Here is a 17,559-nt window from a genome sequence, read left to right as displayed (position 1 = left end):
CATTAGGGCAGGATTTTCCGAGGCAGTTGATGCAGACTGCCAGGTGTAGTGCGCTGTTTAGAAGGCCTTTGAGTCTTTCTTCACGTTATGTACTGCTCACCCTACTTTCCACCACCTCTGCCTGCATCTGCAGTCCTACAGTCTGTTCTGTACAGAGGGCTGAGGAGACCACACGTCGCCTCTGTTCCCAGGGTTAAATCGTTTTGGAGGGTTAAATCTTTGTAGAGGAAATGCTGTCAAACACTCAGGACCAGGTCTTGTTTTAGCTGTTTGGGGGCTAGTGTCTGCAATGGTAAGCATTGTGTTTGGCCGGTGAGCTGAGCTTTGCTGCTTTATAACTGAGTCGCTGGAGAATTAAATGGAGAAACATCCCCTTCCTGTGTTCATCATGCTTCCTTCACCACCAACCAAATCTCTTCTCTTTAGTACAACCTGGGGGCATGGTGAGAAACCGTGAAGGTGTGTCCGTGCCGCGCTGGTTTGGACACAGAGAGAGGTGTCCTGATGAAGCGTCTAATAGTCTAAGTTCATATAACACTAGTGGAGTATCGGGAAAATATATACGTATCAGAGAATTGTAAAAATCACTTAAAGAAGGGAACGGGCTTTTTGTCAAGATGGAAAGCAAATCCATTTTTTCAGCCACAGAGTTAAAACTATAGAATACAATAATCTGCACCTATAGACAGTACACTCAGTCCATAGTTGTATGAGTGAATGTTATTATGGATGTTTGTGTATATTGCAGCTAATTAGTTTCTTGTAAGATAAATAATTTCCAATATCACACATTTTTGTAAGCAGATGTAAGATTATTCATCTGTTAGATTAAGTAATGACTGCAGATTGTCAGGTGACAGATAGCTGTCCATCTTCCAGCTGCATATTGCTGTATAGCAGGGGACAGAATTAACTGAGAAAGGATGTTTTGCGTTGTGCTGAAATTGTCCCGTCGCTGTGTTGGACTCGTACTGTGGCCAGCAGAACCACTGGCCTCTGGACGCGTTCCCTGCACTGCCTACTATGTCGGTATGACGTCTGTTTATTCCTGAATGACTCATCATTCTGTTCCCAGTCCTTCTCATCTTGGCGGGTCGCCTAAATATGTGCCATGGGTCTGAGTAAGTAAGGAGCTACATTGAATCATTTTGGCAGTGGGCTCATCCAAAATGGCTGACTGGACCAAGTCCCTGACCCAAGCCGGTCCCAGGCAATTATCTTTGTTAATCGTGGCCTACCCTGGAACAGACCAGACCGATGCACTTGATGTGACGTGACCTTATGACCTTATGTGGAGGGGTTGCTGACCTCATTGGATCACCTTGTGAAACTTGGAATGCTGGGTGATATTAGGAACTCTGTTGGAAATGGCGTGGTCAGAATCAAAACCGCGGAACCCTTTTTCCTGTGCGGTTCGCGAGTCGTCGATGGACTAGCGACTCTTCGATCTGTGATTGAGTTCTGTTTGGGTTGTGTGTTTCCCCATTCTGCCAGGTGCTGTTAGTGTTTGCCAAAGATGACAGCCAGAGTAATGCTTTCTGTTGGGCGTGTGAGAAAGCCAGCTTCAGGTGTAGCATAGCCAGAACCCCCGAATCTGCGCTGGAGTCTTTCCTGGAGAAACATCATGACATCATCATCATCGATCACAGGCAAACAAAACACTCTGATGCAGAAGCCCTCTGCCGGTATGCCCCCGTAAAATGATATATTACTGTGCGTCCCTGTATATGTGTGCAACAACCTGTGTTTATTTTCTATTTATTGCATTTTTTTGTCAATAATGTAAGAATATGTTTTCGTTTAAAAATGTACATCAGAAATTTACAATAAAATAATTTAATTTAGCTATAATTGTACATTTTAAGTGTAAATTTAAAATAATTGTATACTGTAAGCATTTTTGTATTATTGTCATGAGGCAGAAGTAAGGCAAGGTTTTTTCTGCACTTTCACATATTTATGCAGGCATCAGCAGTACTTTTCCAGCAGCTGTTTTATGCACTTTCTGTTTTTAAATAACACATTAAACCCCACACTAAGGAAACGTTGACCACAGTCTACTGACATGCGGCAGTTTGCGTACGTCAAATAAATAAGCCCCAATGTTAAATGAATAAACGAAAGCAGAGATGTTATCTCAGGGATTTGCCAGGGCTTTGATGCCTGTAGGAGCTTCTCAGGGCTTAACCTTAGTCATGTTTCAGTGTCCATTGGCACACCTGCTATCCTTATCTCCATACAGTGTGACAGAAAACAGGATTATGGGCATGGGCTCGACTGACCCGAGGTGCACTGTGTTTTAATGTGCTGGCTTTCCTTAGTCCGCACGTCCAGCGCACATGCGTGGTGTGAGCGCGTGGGTGAGGGCTTAAACGGGCTTTACGGCAGAACCGCCCTGGAAAACCACCGGCTTGCAATGGAGGTGGCATCAAAGTGCATATTTCCATTCCGTTGCATTTAGAGGTTTAACACACTCTTACCACAAGGACTTAAGGACACGGCTTAATGCTTACATAGTATCCATTAATACAGCTGGATATTTGCTGTAGCCATTTGGATTAATGTGATGGTCATATCTTAAAATTTTACTGGGTTTTTAAATGTATGTTTTCCATTGGTCTGTACCATTTGCATGAGTGTGAGGTATATCCGCTGGCTTTAAAATGGTGGGTATGAGGGCTCTTAGTGGCATTAGTGGTTTCAAATAAGAAAAACACTTCGACTAACTAAAGCAGCTTGTGCAGTGACGTTCACGTAACTTAAAGTCTGTAAGTACCTGGCTCAAGTGTGCTGCAGCAGTGAGCCACAAGTCCAGTTTCCTAACATTACGCTACAGTGCACATGTTCACAGACATGAAGGAAGGCAGTTTTACTCCAGGAATGCCACACGGGGGGTTACCTAGATTAACTGACAGGAGTACTGACGGGATGACGCACGGTGCAGAGTGGCTCTGAACACACTAAGACGCTCCCTCTCTTCCTCTCTTCCCATCCGCAGGTCTATCCGGGCCGTGGGCTCGTCGGAAAACACGGTGATCGTGGCTGTGGTGAAGAGGTAGGCCCCCCCCCCGTGCGCGCCCTGTGCGCGCCCTGTAAGCTGGAGGTGTGTTAATGCGCTGGTCTGCTCTGACTGTGCTGTGCTTTCACAGGCCTGACCGTGAGGAGGCGTCCGTGATGCCCCTGATCGCAGCCGGATTCAACAGGGTGAGCTATGCGGGGAGGCTTTGCATACAAAACACTAAATATTGTGCTCCCAACACTGCTGATGCTCCCAAAACAGTGCTAAGGTTAGCGGAAAGGGAGAAAATAATAAATGAAAGCATTTTTAGACTGGAGACATTGTCTGCTGGGTGAATAAGATGGTGTGACGCAGGCTGAGTTGACCTTGCCAGCGCTAAGCTCCAGTTTTGTAAGAGCCGTCAGTTTCAGTGTTTCACGTGCAGGCTTTGCCTCTGAATGACGGAGTACTTACAAAGCTGAAGGACATGAGGAGTTTCGTTACAATTGAAAATAAGAGGCTTGAGCTTTTTCAAGCTTTGAAAAAGTTTGGGTGAAATTTTCTTCTGGTGTTTGTGATCCAAAATGCTTTCACAGGGATTGTAATCCTATATTAATTTCTGAAAACCCCAACAGAGATACGTAGAAAACGGAAACACGATGAGCTGCTACAACGAGCTGATCCAGCTGGAACGTGGGGAGGTGCTCGCTCAGGTCAAGCTGAGGTGAGCGGAGCTAAAATGCCCCTTCCACACAGTGGAGCTGTTCTGTGAGGGAGTAGCCAGGGCTTTTGGCACAAAGAGTTTGCTTGAATGCTGATAATGTTTCTGTCTGAAGTGTATGTGTCTGTCTGTCTGATGACTAACTCAGGGACTAACTCGAGTGTTTGTCTGCACCGACACAGTTGTATAGCTCATTATCAAACTTTAACTGAATTTTCTGAAAACAATTCTTAAAGTTCATGCCCCAGTTAGATGTAGAATGTGAACTCCTAATCCAAGGACAGCCTTGGGTGCCATTTAAACATAATTTGGCTCTGTTCATTTTCTGTGTTTGTTATGGCTGCTTACTTTTGTTTTAATCTTTCCAGAGCATGCAATGCCCTTTTCACTGCCCTGGAACAAAGCCAAGATGCTGTGGAGATCTCCAGTGAAGACCAGGTGATCCAGGTAGCATCTGCCTGGGAAAAATTCTGCTGTGTTGACCCACAGAGTCATCGTTTCTCTAGGGTTCTAATACTGCTCTCCTCAATAATGAGACCTGTTTATAGTGGCTGTACACATGTGCGTATGTAGCTGAGTGACTATTTTATCTGCTTGAATTGCTACATACAAGTGTTAAGTGTTTGCAAGTTGTAAATCTAGCTCAACTTCTTGCACAGCTGAAAATGGTGGACTCAACATGAAAACAGCTGTTTCTAAAGAATGGTACAGTAAGACATACACTTAGTGAGCACTTTATTCGGTATTTATTAGACTATTAAGTCTTTGGCACATCTTAGATTCCTATTAGTTTTATTTCCACATATGACTGTCTATGGCCCAGAACGTATCTGAAAATATCCGATACTGTGTGCTTTTTTTCTTATTTATATGTTCTTTGTACATATCTCATCTATGCCCACATGTGAGCATAATGGAATTGGAACTTTTACCAGGCGTGTGTAAGCATAGCCTTCGAATAGTGACTCAAGGTACTCTCCTTTCTCATCCAGTATGTGAACCCAGCATACGAGACCAGTACAGGGTACCAGAGGGGTGATCTCATTGGGAAGGAGTTCATCGAAATGCCAAAGAGTGAGAAGAACAAGCCTGACCTGCTGGAGACCATCAATACCTGCATCATGAAGGGGAAGGTGAGAGTGGGTACAGGGGTACAGGGGTATTTCTGGGGGGCCTGTAGGTTTGGATATGGGGGTATGTAGGGTGGGTGTGGGGTCTTTTGGCTGTGTAAGTTGCAGTATAGGATAGATTTGGGGGGAGAATTTCTGGTTTGGGTATTGGGTGGTTAGGGGTGAGGTTCCTGTAGCTCCCTGGCTGTACATTAGGGACCTGCATTTTTAAACTGCTCAAAACTGTCCAGGCTGGCAGTGCAATGTAGGGTCACTTCAGATGACCTGCAGCTCAATATCAGCAAGACCGCGGAGCTGGTGGAGCACTTTTGACACAGCAAGAAGCCACATCACCTTCCACGGGGGAGACCTGTTGAAGTTTTTGGGAGCACACCTGAACAATACACTCGTCTGGGCTGACAACACTGACGCATGCTACAGGCAGCAGAATAGGCTGTTCTTCCTGAGGAGGCTCAGGACCTTCAGTGTGTGTACCAGGCTACTCTGGATTCTTTTCTTCACTATGGTGTGCTGGGGAGGCAGCATCAAGCCTGGTGTAGCGAACCAAGCCAGTAATCTGGTCCGGAAGGCCAGCTCTATTGTTGGTTCGTGCCTGGATCGTCTAGACATAACAACATAACAGAGGAGGATGAGGGCATAAATGAAGTCCATCCTGGAAAGCCACTCCCTCCCTCTCTACTATGAGCTGAGGCAGCGAAGGACTCAGCTTGGGCTACTCAGGTGCTGGAAGGTATGCTTCAGGCATTCCTTTGTGTTGGTATAACAACCCCTATGACAGCGACCCCAGTCTTAGCCCCAGCTAAGCTGGTGACATCCCCCCCAACAAGCTCACACATACACAACAACTGCTCCCCTGCACTGCGCTGGCCCCCTGTACATGGACTCTACTGCTGCACTACTGCTTACGGACACCACTTGGTCATTGTCTGATGCTGTTTGGACTACTACTGCATGGACATTACTATTAGTGCAACATGACTATTAGTATCTGCTACAGTTTGCAAAAAATGTTTGCACACTGATCTTTTTTATTTACATTTCTTTCCCTGTTCTGTTATTTTGCTGCTACAAAGACCACATTTCCCACAGGGCTTAAAGTGCTATCGAAGTCTATCTGTCTAAGTAGGTCAAAGGTAATTTTCAGTTAGAAGAACAGTGTGGGAGGGGGCTCTGGACTTTCTCACTCGGGACTGAATTTCTCACACTTTCTGCCTGCTAAAGCTCTTGTTATTCTTTGGTCATATCCATTTCATTGATCGCAGCATGTCCCTGGTTCCTTGGTCTCATCACTGACTGACCCTGACTGTACATGTGTGTCACTTCCCCTCTGTACCTGTGTTTTTGTACAGGAATGGCAGGGGGTTTATTATGCCAAAAAGAAGAATGGAGATAGTGTGCAGCAGAATGTGAAGATCACTCCTGTGATTGGACAAGGAGGGTGAGTGACCGTGTGTGTGGGTGTGACATCATCATTAACAGCAGGGGACTGCTCTGTCCTTTCTACACTGGAGGTCTGAGGTCCTGCTTCATTCTTTTCACACTTTGATGAAAATTGCAGTTTGAAATGCAAGCAATCTTCTCTAATCTCTGTTCTGTTTTTCAGAAAAATCAGACACTATGTGTCTATTTACAGGTCTTTAAATGATAATAATAAGGTGAGTGTACTTGTTGTTTGTGAAACTTGATATGCTGGTTTTTCCTGACTTAAACATAACAATGTTTCTTTTGCCTTTCCTAGACTGACAAGTTTAGTGAAGGTGTACCAGCAGAACCTCACACAGGTATGAAATTGGCAGCTAGCCTCGAACTGAAAACCTCAGCACATACCATTTCATCCCTGATCTTTGACCTCTGACAGCCAGACAGAGAGTAATGCCCATTGTAATCGCAAGCCATTCCCAAACCCAAATCTTCAGGAGTGTCAAATCTTATATAAAAAGGGCCTGTGTTTTTGAAAAGAGTGCAGGTTTTTGTTTTACCCCAGGCATCAATCAGGTGTCTTAAATGCTGGGCTAAAACTAAAATCTGCACCCAGACCTGCCCTTTTTGGAGATTGGGACACCCTTCTTGTAAATAGAGTGGGGATTTATTCAGTGATTCATTCAAGACTGTATACTGTTATTTTGTTTTGAATATGTTGTTGACCTTTATGAGTGCATCTCAAACTGTAAGTAAACTTTCATTTGACCTTTGCTCACGCATGTGTGCTGTAATCTCACCACCTGACATGCACTCTCCGGCAAGAGTGGCTTCAAAAGTTTCAGAAGGGATTATACGCTGGTTTCGGTTGTGTGATGATGCAGATTAAAGAGGCTCACAGGAGGTTGGTGGAGCTGACACCTGCCTGACTGCTGATAAGTACAGAGAGCTTCTCTGAATGGTCTCCCTGCCTTGTTCATGCTGGCGGGCTCTTTTCCCACAGATGTCCAGCTGAGCAGACACAGAGACCGCAGGAAAGGCTCCTTAGATGTCAGATCAACCACGTCCCGGGGGAGCGATGGTGAGTGGGTCCTGCCAGCCAGAGAGCTTCATGGGAAAGTGCTGTGGAATCTGTCGCATGCAGGAAGGGCATGGGGGGGGGGGGCGGCTGTGGTTCCTCCTGGAATGGCAGTCATGTTAAGAAAAGGCACCCCATGAACCGGGCTGGTGACCAGCTCTTTGTGGCGGTCCTGTGGCTGACTCAGCATTGATGGAGAGAACATGTATGCATGTATGCATGTCTGCAGTAATGTGCAGTATTTCTTTTGTAACTAAGTTCATTCTGAACTGGTTTATTGATTGTTTTTGTTTGTTTCTTCTCTCATAGGAAGCTCTCAGAGAAGGAACTCTTCCATGGCACGGATCCACTCCATGACCATAGAGGCTCCAATAACTAAGGCAGGTTGCTCAGGGATCTGGTCACATGACCACATCACATGGTCTGCTCAGCTACTGCTGAAGGCAGAGAGTGGATAAGTGAGAACAGCATTTTAACATGGGTTCTCATTCTGCTTAAACATTCTGTATGTTAGCTTTATCCACTCCTGAGCCCCTGCAACTCACTGGGACCCGACTGCACCAAGTATTGCAGGGTCCTTAGGGCTCTGTACACCCTCTTGGAAAATCATATACTCAGCATACTTGACATAAACTATAATTATTCTTTAGTATATAATGTTATACTATTTAATATCGGATGCATGCTGGGAAATGCGGTTTTGCCTTTTTTAAACTGGATAGATCTTAGCTCTTAGTCTTCTAGGTGTCAGTAGTTCTTTCCATCTGGGGCTGAAATATGGGTGGAGCCAGAGACCGGTGAAACCTGCTGGAAGATAAGTTAGGGGTTAGGTGTGCCTGTGAAGACTTAAGATTGAAATACCGGAACCATTGTTTTAGTGACTCAAGCCTGTAGTAGCAAGGGCCAAGGGCTCTTTCATGTAGGCGCAGGCATTAAATATAGAATATGGAATCACAAGCTGAGCGCGTGCTACCCGTATGAAGAATGCAGGCTGGCAAGCCTGCGGTGTAGATTCACATTCAAAGCCCCTTTCAGCGGTGCTCCTGTGGCAGTCTCTGTAGCTGACCGCGCGCTCTGCGGTGCTGCCCCCTGCAGGTGATAAACATCATTAACGCGGCTCAGGAGAGCAGCCCCATGCCCGTGTCGGACGCTCTGGAGCGAGTGCTGGAGATCCTGCGCACCACCGAGCTCTACTCCCCCCAGCTGGCCCCCAAAGAGGAGGACCCCCACACCAACGACCTCGTGGGAGGCCTCATGCTGGTGCGTGTGTGTGTGTGTCTGTGTGTGTGTCTGTGTCTGTGTCTGTGTCTGTGTCTGTGTCTGTGTCTGTCTGTCTGTGTGCATGCAACGTGTGTGTGAGTGTGTGTGTGTGTGTGTGTGTGTGCGAGTGTGTGCAACGTGTGTGTGTGTGTGCATGCAACATGTGTGTCTGTGTCTGTGTCTGTCTGTGTGCGTGTGTGCGTGTGTGTGCGTGTGTGTGCGTGTGTGTGCGTGTGTGTGCGTGAGTGTGTGTGCGCCTGCGCATGTATTGCATTGGGAGTGTATTGCATGGGGAGTGTGTGAGGAGTGTGTGAGGAGTGCCTGTGTGGTTGAGTGCGTGAGGAGTATATGTGTAGTGTGTAAGTGTGTGTGTCCGTCCCTACTTTCCCCAAGGATAAATCAGAAGGCCAACAGAGTCCCTCATACCCTCAGGGTCCTGGCTTCAGCTTGTTTACTGAACACACTTCTACATCCGTCCATCCGCTCAATCTGCAGGATTTTCTAGGAATGCGCATTTTGTACACAATATTCTTGATGATGGTGGGTTTTAAAAACACTCTTAAATTGAGGTCCTCATTTTTATATTATTGGTGTTATACAACAGCAAGGTGTTAGAAAACATATTTTAATTCTGAAAGCAACAGACTTCTAGAACTGCCCACCACAGGAGGACTCCGAATTGGTTGTTTGGAGGCCATATTTTATTGTGTATACATGTACATTTAAAACATTTAGTAGTGCATGTTTGCAGTCAGCTGTCAATCAGGCGTGAATGTGAAGTGAATGTCCATACATGAAGTACCGCTAGCTGTCATTTTTAGTTGTCAGCACATTTTTAGCACCTCCTGTGCCCCCCACTTGGTTTTGCCAAGTTTGCCGGTTTGTGTGTGCATGTGCCCTGTATGTAGATATGCACGCCGGTGTGTATGAGTATTGCGTGCTTGTGATTGTGCATACGCATGCTGGTATATGAATTTGTGTGTGTGTGTGTGTTTGTGTAAGTGCACATGTACGTATGCATACTTGTGTGTATGACTTTGCAGTGTGAGTGTGAAACGGACCAGGTCAAATTAAAAAGTGGGAGAATTCATTTGAGAATGCATTTGCAACCTTCATAAGTACCTATTCAGACAAGGACATGCAAAGCTTAAATGTTTCCTCTTTCTTTCTCTGACGTCACACACTGAATGATCCCTTTCTCTCCCTCTCTCCTTCCCTGTTTGCAGGATGGTTTGAGGCGGTTGTCTGGAAATGAATACATCCTTGCAACAAAACGTAAGTATCAGAGTGTTTCTGTTACTGGCATTGGAATAGATATAACAGAGGGTAGATAATAGGTGTCACTCTCCCCTGCGTCAGGCTGCCTGTTTCAGCCCTGCGTCAGGCTGCCTGTTTCAGCTCTTCCCATGTGTACCTGTGTTCTCAGACCCTCACCATATTCCCAGTCACCTGATCACACCGCTCTCTCTGAACGACATCCCACTGCGTGTGGCTCAGACCATGGAGAATGAGGAATCATGGGACTTCGACATCATCTCCCTGGAGACGGTCACACTCAAACGGTGAGGGCTGGGGTGTCGTTCAGTTCCGGTGTGGTGCTGTGGTGCGGTTCAGCTGGGCTTACCACCAGGAGGTTATAGGGTCAGTTCCCAAGTCAACCTGGACATCTCCTCATTGGAGCTGGAGCCTATCCCAACATGCATTGGGCAAGAGGTGGGAAAAACACCCTGGACAGGTCATCAATCTGGAGCACAGGATACACTCCTCACTCACTCACTCACTCACTCACTTCTATGGGCAATTTAGACTCTTTAGATTTTTGGACTGTGGCAGGAAACCCACATGGACATGGGGATAATATCTGAATGGAAATGCCCTGGCTGGGATGATGATGATAATAATTATGATAATAATGTTATGGTAATAAATATCAAAGCTGCAGGATGGTAGTGATGGACTGAATGTTTGCCGTGTTGCCCTCCTCAGCCCCCTGGTGTTCTTGGGTTTGAAGATCTTTTCCCGATTTGGGGTGTGTGAGTTCCTCAACTGCCCCGAGGCCACCCTGAGGGCGTGGCTGTCTGTGATCGAAGCCAATTACCACTCCAGCAACTCCTACCACAACTCCAGCCACGCGGCTGATGTCTTGCACGCCACCGCCTACTTCCTGTGCAAAGAGCGTGTGAAGGTGTGTACTGCAGTGTGGTCCTTGTGTGTGTGGTGTCTGCGTGTGGTGTGCGTGTGGTGTCTGTGCGCGTGCTGAGAATGACAGTAGCAAATAAGAATAAGAAAGTGTCAATATTTTTCTGCCGCTACGGACAATGTAACGCTAGTTTTACACTGATCTGCGCCATTTTGAAAAAACAATTTTTCTGTTACTCTTTGCAGCAAAGCCTGGACCCCATCGACGTGGTGGCCGCGCTGATCGCTGCCACGGTCCACGACGTCGATCACCCGGGCCGCACCAACTCCTTCCTGTGCAACGCGGGCAGCGAGCTGGCCATCCTGTACAACGACACGGCCGTGCTGGAGAGCCACCACACGGCCCTGGCCTTCCAGCTGTCCACCCGCGACGACAAGAGCAACATCTTCAAGAACATGGACCGGTGAGCTCTGCCCACAGTGCCCCCTGGTGGATGTGTGGTGCTATGCTGGAAGAAACAAGCTGATATGAACCTGTTCTGAGACTTTCCTGGGACGTTACCGTAGCTTCTTAAGGGGGTGGCTTCCCCTAAGTAGGGTTCCATTAACTTTAGATTAGATTAGAAAACTTTATTGTCCACATGTGATAATTTGTCCTTGGCTACACATGGCATATACAACAGATTACAAACATAGAATACATTACAGACCTAAAACACCTAAGAAATGTGCTTTTGGCTACACAGTCCACATTTGTAATAACATGTGAACTAGGTTCCCAAAGCTCAGAGCTAACAACCTGCAAACTCTGTTCTCCACTGCTCATTAAACCGTAGCTTTAACAGACAGTCTGTTATACGCAGTGAGTAATGACTAAATCATAGGGTGTCAACTCCTCTATTTAGACCCCGGGGGTTGTTGTTAGTTAGTGTGTAATTATTTCAGTCATTGTAATATGCAGAAATCCACACAGCTATCTGTATCTCTCACAGCAAGCCTCCTGCTGTTTCAGTATCTAGTCTATTTTCTGGATTTATAATTCTTAATTCAGTTTCCAAAATGGATGGATATATTCTCCCAGGCACAATTTAATATTTTAAAAGGCAGATGAAGTTCATTTTTATTGGTGGTCATGCGTGACCCACAACAGTTGACCCTTGTGGGATCTCCCTGGGCTGAACAGATGGGTTTCCCAGCATTGCCTGGCACAGACGTGGCGTAATGTGATTCCCGTCTCCGCGCTGGCTCTTGGGAATTTCACCACATGTTCCTCCTTGTCTACTTCCTTGTTCCCGACCAGGAATGAGTACCGCTCGCTGCGGCAGGCTATAATCGACATGGTCCTGGCCACGGAGATGACCAAGCACTTTGAGCACGTCAACAAGTTTGTGAACAGCATCAACAAGCCCCTGGCTGCCCTGGAGGAGAACGGGGTAAGGCCCAAATGCCAGCCCAGCGGTCAGCATGAGCAGCAGATGTTTTGGGCTGGACGACCTCTTGGGGCGAATTCAAGGGTCGGGTTTTGGTCTGGTCCTGGACTGAATGTTCCAGGCCCGGGCCCAATCCCTGCTCTGATTCCCTCTGTTTTTAATGTGAATATGTATAGACCGTTTCAAAGACCAAAATAATAACATTACTTCTGCGCATGCGTAACTTTATCTGTTCCTTATAAACTTCCGGTCTGGCTCCATTTCTCTCTAGCCGCTACGATACGCACTTATTTTCTAGTTTTCCCTCTATTGAGCAGCAAGGATACTCAGTTTATTGTCGGTTGTAAAAAATCAATTTATCTCACATTAACTATCTTTGCTGCTGACACTGCTATTTCTTGCACCAGGTCTCTCTTGAAAGAGAGATTATATGTCAATGAGATGACCTGGTGAGATAAAGGTTAAATGAAATGGACATGAGCAGAGGGGTCTCGTTCAGGGGAAAGGCAGAATCTGCGTGTGGTCCACAGCGTTGGCCCCCAGCAGGAGAACATGGCCGCCAGGGTGGGAAGTGGGAATTTTACAGGCTGGTAGCAGCTTTCTCAGCCCAGTGTGGAATGCACTGCCTCGAGGTCTGAGTGATCCCCTCTGCCACACTTTCCCTCGGGCAGACCAAACGGCCTCCATTTTTTTTAACTTATTACTAACATTAAGACAGGGATTGTTGTATTTTCTTCTGAAAAAAATTTAAGGAAACCGCTTTCTCTGTGAATAACTACAAACGAAAAAGGGTCTCTGCAAGTACCAAGTCAAAGTCACTGTGCTTTTTTCTGAGCTTTAGAAGTCATCTCCTAAAGCCTCACGCCTCCTAAATATCATAAATAATCCCTTGTTTAAAGCTACTCCTCCTCCTTTTGTAGGAAAACGTGTAATGGTGATCATTTAATTTGACAAAAGCATTACGTTCTGCCTTGGGGCATTTTATAGTGGGAGAAAAAATGTTTCGTGCTGTAGCGATGATGCTAATGAGCTGGTACAGTATGGTTGAGTCAGTGTTGTGATTGCAGGGGGGTGGGGAGGAGGACTGTGCAGGGAGCATTCTGACGTCACCGGAGAACCGCATCCTGATCAAGCGCATGCTGATAAAGTGTGCAGACATCTCCAACCCCTGCAGACCGCTGGAGCTGTGCATAGAGTGGGCCGGACGCATTTCCGAGGAGTATTTTGCACAGGTGAGGGAATGACGAGGCCCTCCGTACACACTGGTGGTGAAGGCTATCACAGGTGTGGCGCGTGGTGATGTAGTGGTCTCCGGTCATGACCGTGGAAGAGACTGCTGTAGTAATGGTCTCCACTTGTAACCATGGTGGAGAGTGTGGTGCATTAACAATCTCCCCTTATGACTGTGGTGGGGAGTATGGTGTGTGGTGCATTAACAATCTCCTCTTATGACTGTGGTGGGGAGTGTGGTGTGTGGTGCATTAACAATCTCCCCTTATGACTGTAGTGGAGAGTGTGGTGTGTGGTGCATTAACAATCTCCTCTTATGACTGTAGTGGAGAGTGTGGTGTGTGGTGCATTAACAATCTCCTCTTATGACGGTAGTGGAGAGTGTCGTGTGTGGTGCATTAACAATCTCCTCTTATGACGGTAGTGGAGAGTGTCGTGTGTGGTGCATTAACAATCTCCTCTTATGACTGTAGTGGAGAGTGTGGTGCATTAACAATCTCCCCTTATGACTGTAGTGGAGAGTGTCGTGTGGTGCATTAACAATCTCCTCTTATGACTGTAATGGAGAGTGTCATGTGTGGTGCATTAACAATCTCCCCTTATGACTGTAGTGGAGAGTGTCGTGTGTGGTGCATTAACAATCTCCTCTTATGACTGTAGTGGAGTGTGTGGTGCATTAACAACCTCCTCTTATGACCGTGGTGGAGAGGGCGGTGCATTAACGGTTGTCTCCTTTGACCGTGCAGACTGATGAGGAGAAGCAGCAGGGTCTGCCGGTGGTGATGCCCGTCTTTGACAGGAACACCTGCAGCATTCCCAAATCCCAGATCTCCTTCATCGACTACTTCATCACGGACATGTTCGACGCCTGGGATGGTGAGTGACTCCAGCCTTCACGCTGAGGTGGCTTCTTTAGTTACAGCACTACTTTCGGTAGTAAATTCCCTTGTAATCCAACAGATGTTTTCAGGAAGCAGTGAAGCACTTCATTGGTTGGGACACCTTCTTTTGAAAAACAGTAATGCATTCACAAATGTCGGTGATTTTACTGTAAACACAAACATGTAGGGAAAAGGCTGGCCAACTCTGAATATTGTGCATATGAAGGGTGTTAAAGTGCAGGCTGTGTGTGCTCTCTCTCCCTCAGCGTTCGCGGACCTGCCCAACCTCATGCAGCATCTGGACAGTAACTTTAAGTATTGGAAAAGCCTGGACGAGCAGAAGCTCTGCACCCTGCGGCCTCCTCCAGAGTAGCCGGCCTATCCCGTGCTGTTTTGCACAGTGGGTGGGTGGGGCCTCCCTCGTCCTGTCCAATTACAGCCTTGCAGAGGCGTCGCTGAGGGGCAGCTCTGTCCAGAACATCACCCTGTCAGGGACCTACTGACGCCTGCTTCCTGTATCACATTAGAGAGGTGGAGAGTGAGAGAGAGAGAGAGATGGAGAGAGATGTAGAAAAAGAGTTGGATGGATTTATAGTGAGAGATGGAGAGAGAAAGAGAAAGGGAGGAAGAGATGGATGGAGAGGAAAGAGATTTATGGCATTATAGAGGTTGATGGATGGAGTTAGAGGGAGAGAAAGTTGGATGGAGTTATAGAGAAAGAGAGAGAGAGAGAGAGAGAGACTGCTTGCAGAACACATGGCACTAGCTTGGTGAGCAGAAGCACAATTAAAAGGATGAGTGTACAGAGCCCGGCTCCAGCTGTCCAGCCATTCTGCTGATGTGTGGCACGCCTTCAAAACCCTCAGCCCACCACCAGTACAGCAGTACACACAGACTCGCAGGGCCTGGTGGCCGCTCCGATGGGGACGAAACAAAATGGATGCATTTATGCGCAGTGAGCAGCGGGGTCACGGCTGTCGGCCTCCTCCCCATCCAGGGCAGAGGTGCAGAAGGGGACGGGCCACCAGGGGGCGCTCCAGAGGCCTCACGCAGGACGAGGGGATGAGCTCCATTTTCTCTGTCAGGTGACTCACCCCCCCCCCCAGAAACAGTGTGCTCCCTCCCTTATTCATCCGCCTTTTCTTTCTTCTTGTGTTTCGCTCCTGTTTTCACTGCCCCCTTCACGAACACGGAGAGGGGCCTCCTGGCCGGGGGACGGTTCAGCTGCACCTCTTTTTTAAAGTGGGGGCGGGGTCACCCTTAGATCACATAAGCATCTACAAGTAGACATTTTCAGTATATTTCTTTTAATTATTCAATATTTCTAAAAAAAATAAATGAATACATAATAATAAAAAGCCAAAGCTGAGTATAGTATCATCCAACATGAAGACATGTTTATTTTCATAATGCAAATATCAACTAGAATGCCACCTTTCTATTGCACTGTAAAGAAGAATAGAAGTGTATGTTGTAATAATGTGTCTGCAACTGGGGTGCTGTGTTCCGGCCAATAAGCTGTGTAGCTGCTGATAGTCTGGGCGTGAGAGTGTGTTTCTGTGGTTGTGGCTCTCCACGATGCGTCGTGGCATAAACCACGCTGCTTTCTGTAACAGATGAAATCTGTGAAAGTGACTTTCTTTTCTTCTCCCAGAAATTTTATATCTGGTTTATCCTACTGAGAGACTGCCTTATTTTATACACTATTTATACAGTCCGCCCCACTGTGCAAATGCAAAGAACATCTGAAGTTTTTATTTTAAAATAATGAAGTGAAAGTAAAATACTGAAATGTTAATATTTTTGTAGACTATGTATTTTACACTGGAGTGTTGAAATGAAAGCAAACACGAGCTTAGATCTGGCATTTTGTGGAGACGTTTGACAAAAGCATTGAAAAGGCATTGCAGTGTAACAAAACCATAGCTTTTCAGGACATGCAGAGTTCAAAGCTATCTGTTGCTGTCAAATATTGGTCTTCTACCACACTGCTCGCTTTGATTTTTAAAAGTAGCAGATCATTACTGTCTGTTTGTTAGAAGACCTGTCTCCACAGAAAACCCAGGGACAAAGCATTCTCCACCAATGGTTTCTGATAAAGATATGTCTGTGTGAAAGAATGTTCCTTAAGATTATTTCCTATTTTTATTTAAAGAGTATATATAAATCTGCCATAATACAGAAGACTATATATGGGTCAATATGATATATTGACCTGAAGCTTTGTTCTGTCTTTTTTTCTTTCCGGCAGAATTTTAAATTCATTCAGGGGTTTTGTTTCTTTGTTCTGATTCATTGCTTCTGCTGGTCCAACAGCACCAAGGGGAGGGGAAAGACATTAGAAAATTATTCTATTAAAAATAAAATGATGACAATTATGGTGTTGCGCCTCATTTCTGTAACCCGCTGCTGCCCTGCGTTTCCATTGGCTGTTTGGAAAGGGATGGTGAAACCCATTCAGTCTAAAGGACTGTCACTGCCATGCATTAGAGTGCCTCTGTGACCCGTTCTATCATAGTAAGTCGTAAGTCACAGTGGCCAATTTCACACAAATCCATATTTGTGTAAAAATGGTCACAATTTTGGTGGCACTCAAAATGAAAAGGGACACAACTCCATTGCTATCTGGAGTAGAGAGATAACTTTGGCATCGTTCAGACTTACATTCTCCTCTTTCGATTAGTTTCTAAAACTCGAAATACGTTTTGGGATCAATACTACGATTTTGATGGAGCAGGTGACTAATTTTGTTTGCATTACACACCACCATTTTCATCTGTGTTGAAGAATATGCTGATGTGTGCAAAGCTCACCAAGTGTGAGAATGAGGGCTTCAAACTAAATGAGCCATTTGTTTATATTGTTTATGAATCCGTAGGTATGCAGTGCAGTCCATATGAATTTGGACAGTGACCCAATTTTAGTTTTGGCTCTGTATTCATTGGATTTAACATGGCAAATTTTTAGCTCCTTTTCGCCATCTTGTGGTGAGGTGAGGTCCTGTCGTAGTCATGTTTAGGGGAGCCACAGAAAAAGCTTGTGTTAAACACTTGACACATGCTGTTCCTGTTTGGCTCTTAGTCATTGGATTGATGATATCAAGTGCAGTTAATCTCCATACTTATATGCTGTGCACAGCAGATCTGTTAGGAGTTAATGAACCTGTCTCCCCAGCCTCCCAAACTCTGGCAGAGCTTCTTTGTGCCTGGGATGTAAACTGCAGAAACTCAGTCAGAGCTTGCTGGAGTCTCTCCCTGTGTCTGTTTGATGTAT

At 46.1% G+C, this 17,559-nt stretch overlaps 1 protein-coding gene across 2 annotated transcripts in view; it reads left to right on the top strand.

Moving 5' to 3' along the window:
* LOC133110987 (high affinity cAMP-specific and IBMX-insensitive 3',5'-cyclic phosphodiesterase 8A-like) overlaps nt 1-16,661 on the top strand; it is a 34,843-nt gene extending 18,182 nt beyond the window's left edge. Inside the window, exons 3-22 of one of the 2 annotated variants that reach the window (XM_061221116.1) lie at nt 1,495-1,685; nt 2,999-3,055; nt 3,150-3,204; nt 3,634-3,722; nt 4,088-4,157; nt 4,712-4,852; nt 6,199-6,287; nt 6,453-6,504; nt 6,588-6,630; nt 7,272-7,349; nt 7,656-7,726; nt 8,442-8,606; nt 9,833-9,881; nt 10,033-10,168; nt 10,593-10,791; nt 10,992-11,209; nt 12,046-12,178; nt 13,243-13,407; nt 14,152-14,281; nt 14,553-16,661. In XM_061221116.1, the coding sequence (XP_061077100.1) occupies nt 1,495-1,685; nt 2,999-3,055; nt 3,150-3,204; nt 3,634-3,722; nt 4,088-4,157; nt 4,712-4,852; nt 6,199-6,287; nt 6,453-6,504; nt 6,588-6,630; nt 7,272-7,349; nt 7,656-7,726; nt 8,442-8,606; nt 9,833-9,881; nt 10,033-10,168; nt 10,593-10,791; nt 10,992-11,209; nt 12,046-12,178; nt 13,243-13,407; nt 14,152-14,281; nt 14,553-14,659 (2,238 nt within the window). In that variant the 3' untranslated portion in view covers nt 14,660-16,661. Of the gene's footprint in view, nt 1-1,494; nt 1,686-2,998; nt 3,056-3,149; nt 3,205-3,633; nt 3,723-4,087; nt 4,167-4,711; nt 4,853-6,198; nt 6,288-6,452; nt 6,505-6,587; nt 6,631-7,271; nt 7,350-7,655; nt 7,727-8,441; nt 8,607-9,832; nt 9,882-10,032; nt 10,169-10,592; nt 10,792-10,991; nt 11,210-12,045; nt 12,179-13,242; nt 13,408-14,151; nt 14,282-14,552 lie in introns of both variants that reach the window. The other variant, XM_061221115.1, reaches the window with a different exon arrangement.
* Nucleotides 16,662-17,559: the final 898 nt, after the last annotated feature.

This window comes from Conger conger, chromosome 15 (genome assembly GCF_963514075.1).
Source record: "Conger conger chromosome 15, fConCon1.1, whole genome shotgun sequence".
NCBI classification, from domain to species: Eukaryota; Metazoa; Chordata; class Actinopteri; order Anguilliformes; family Congridae; genus Conger; species Conger conger.
The sequence above is the reverse complement of the archived record's forward strand: the minus strand, read 5'-3'. Positions and strand labels throughout refer to the sequence as shown.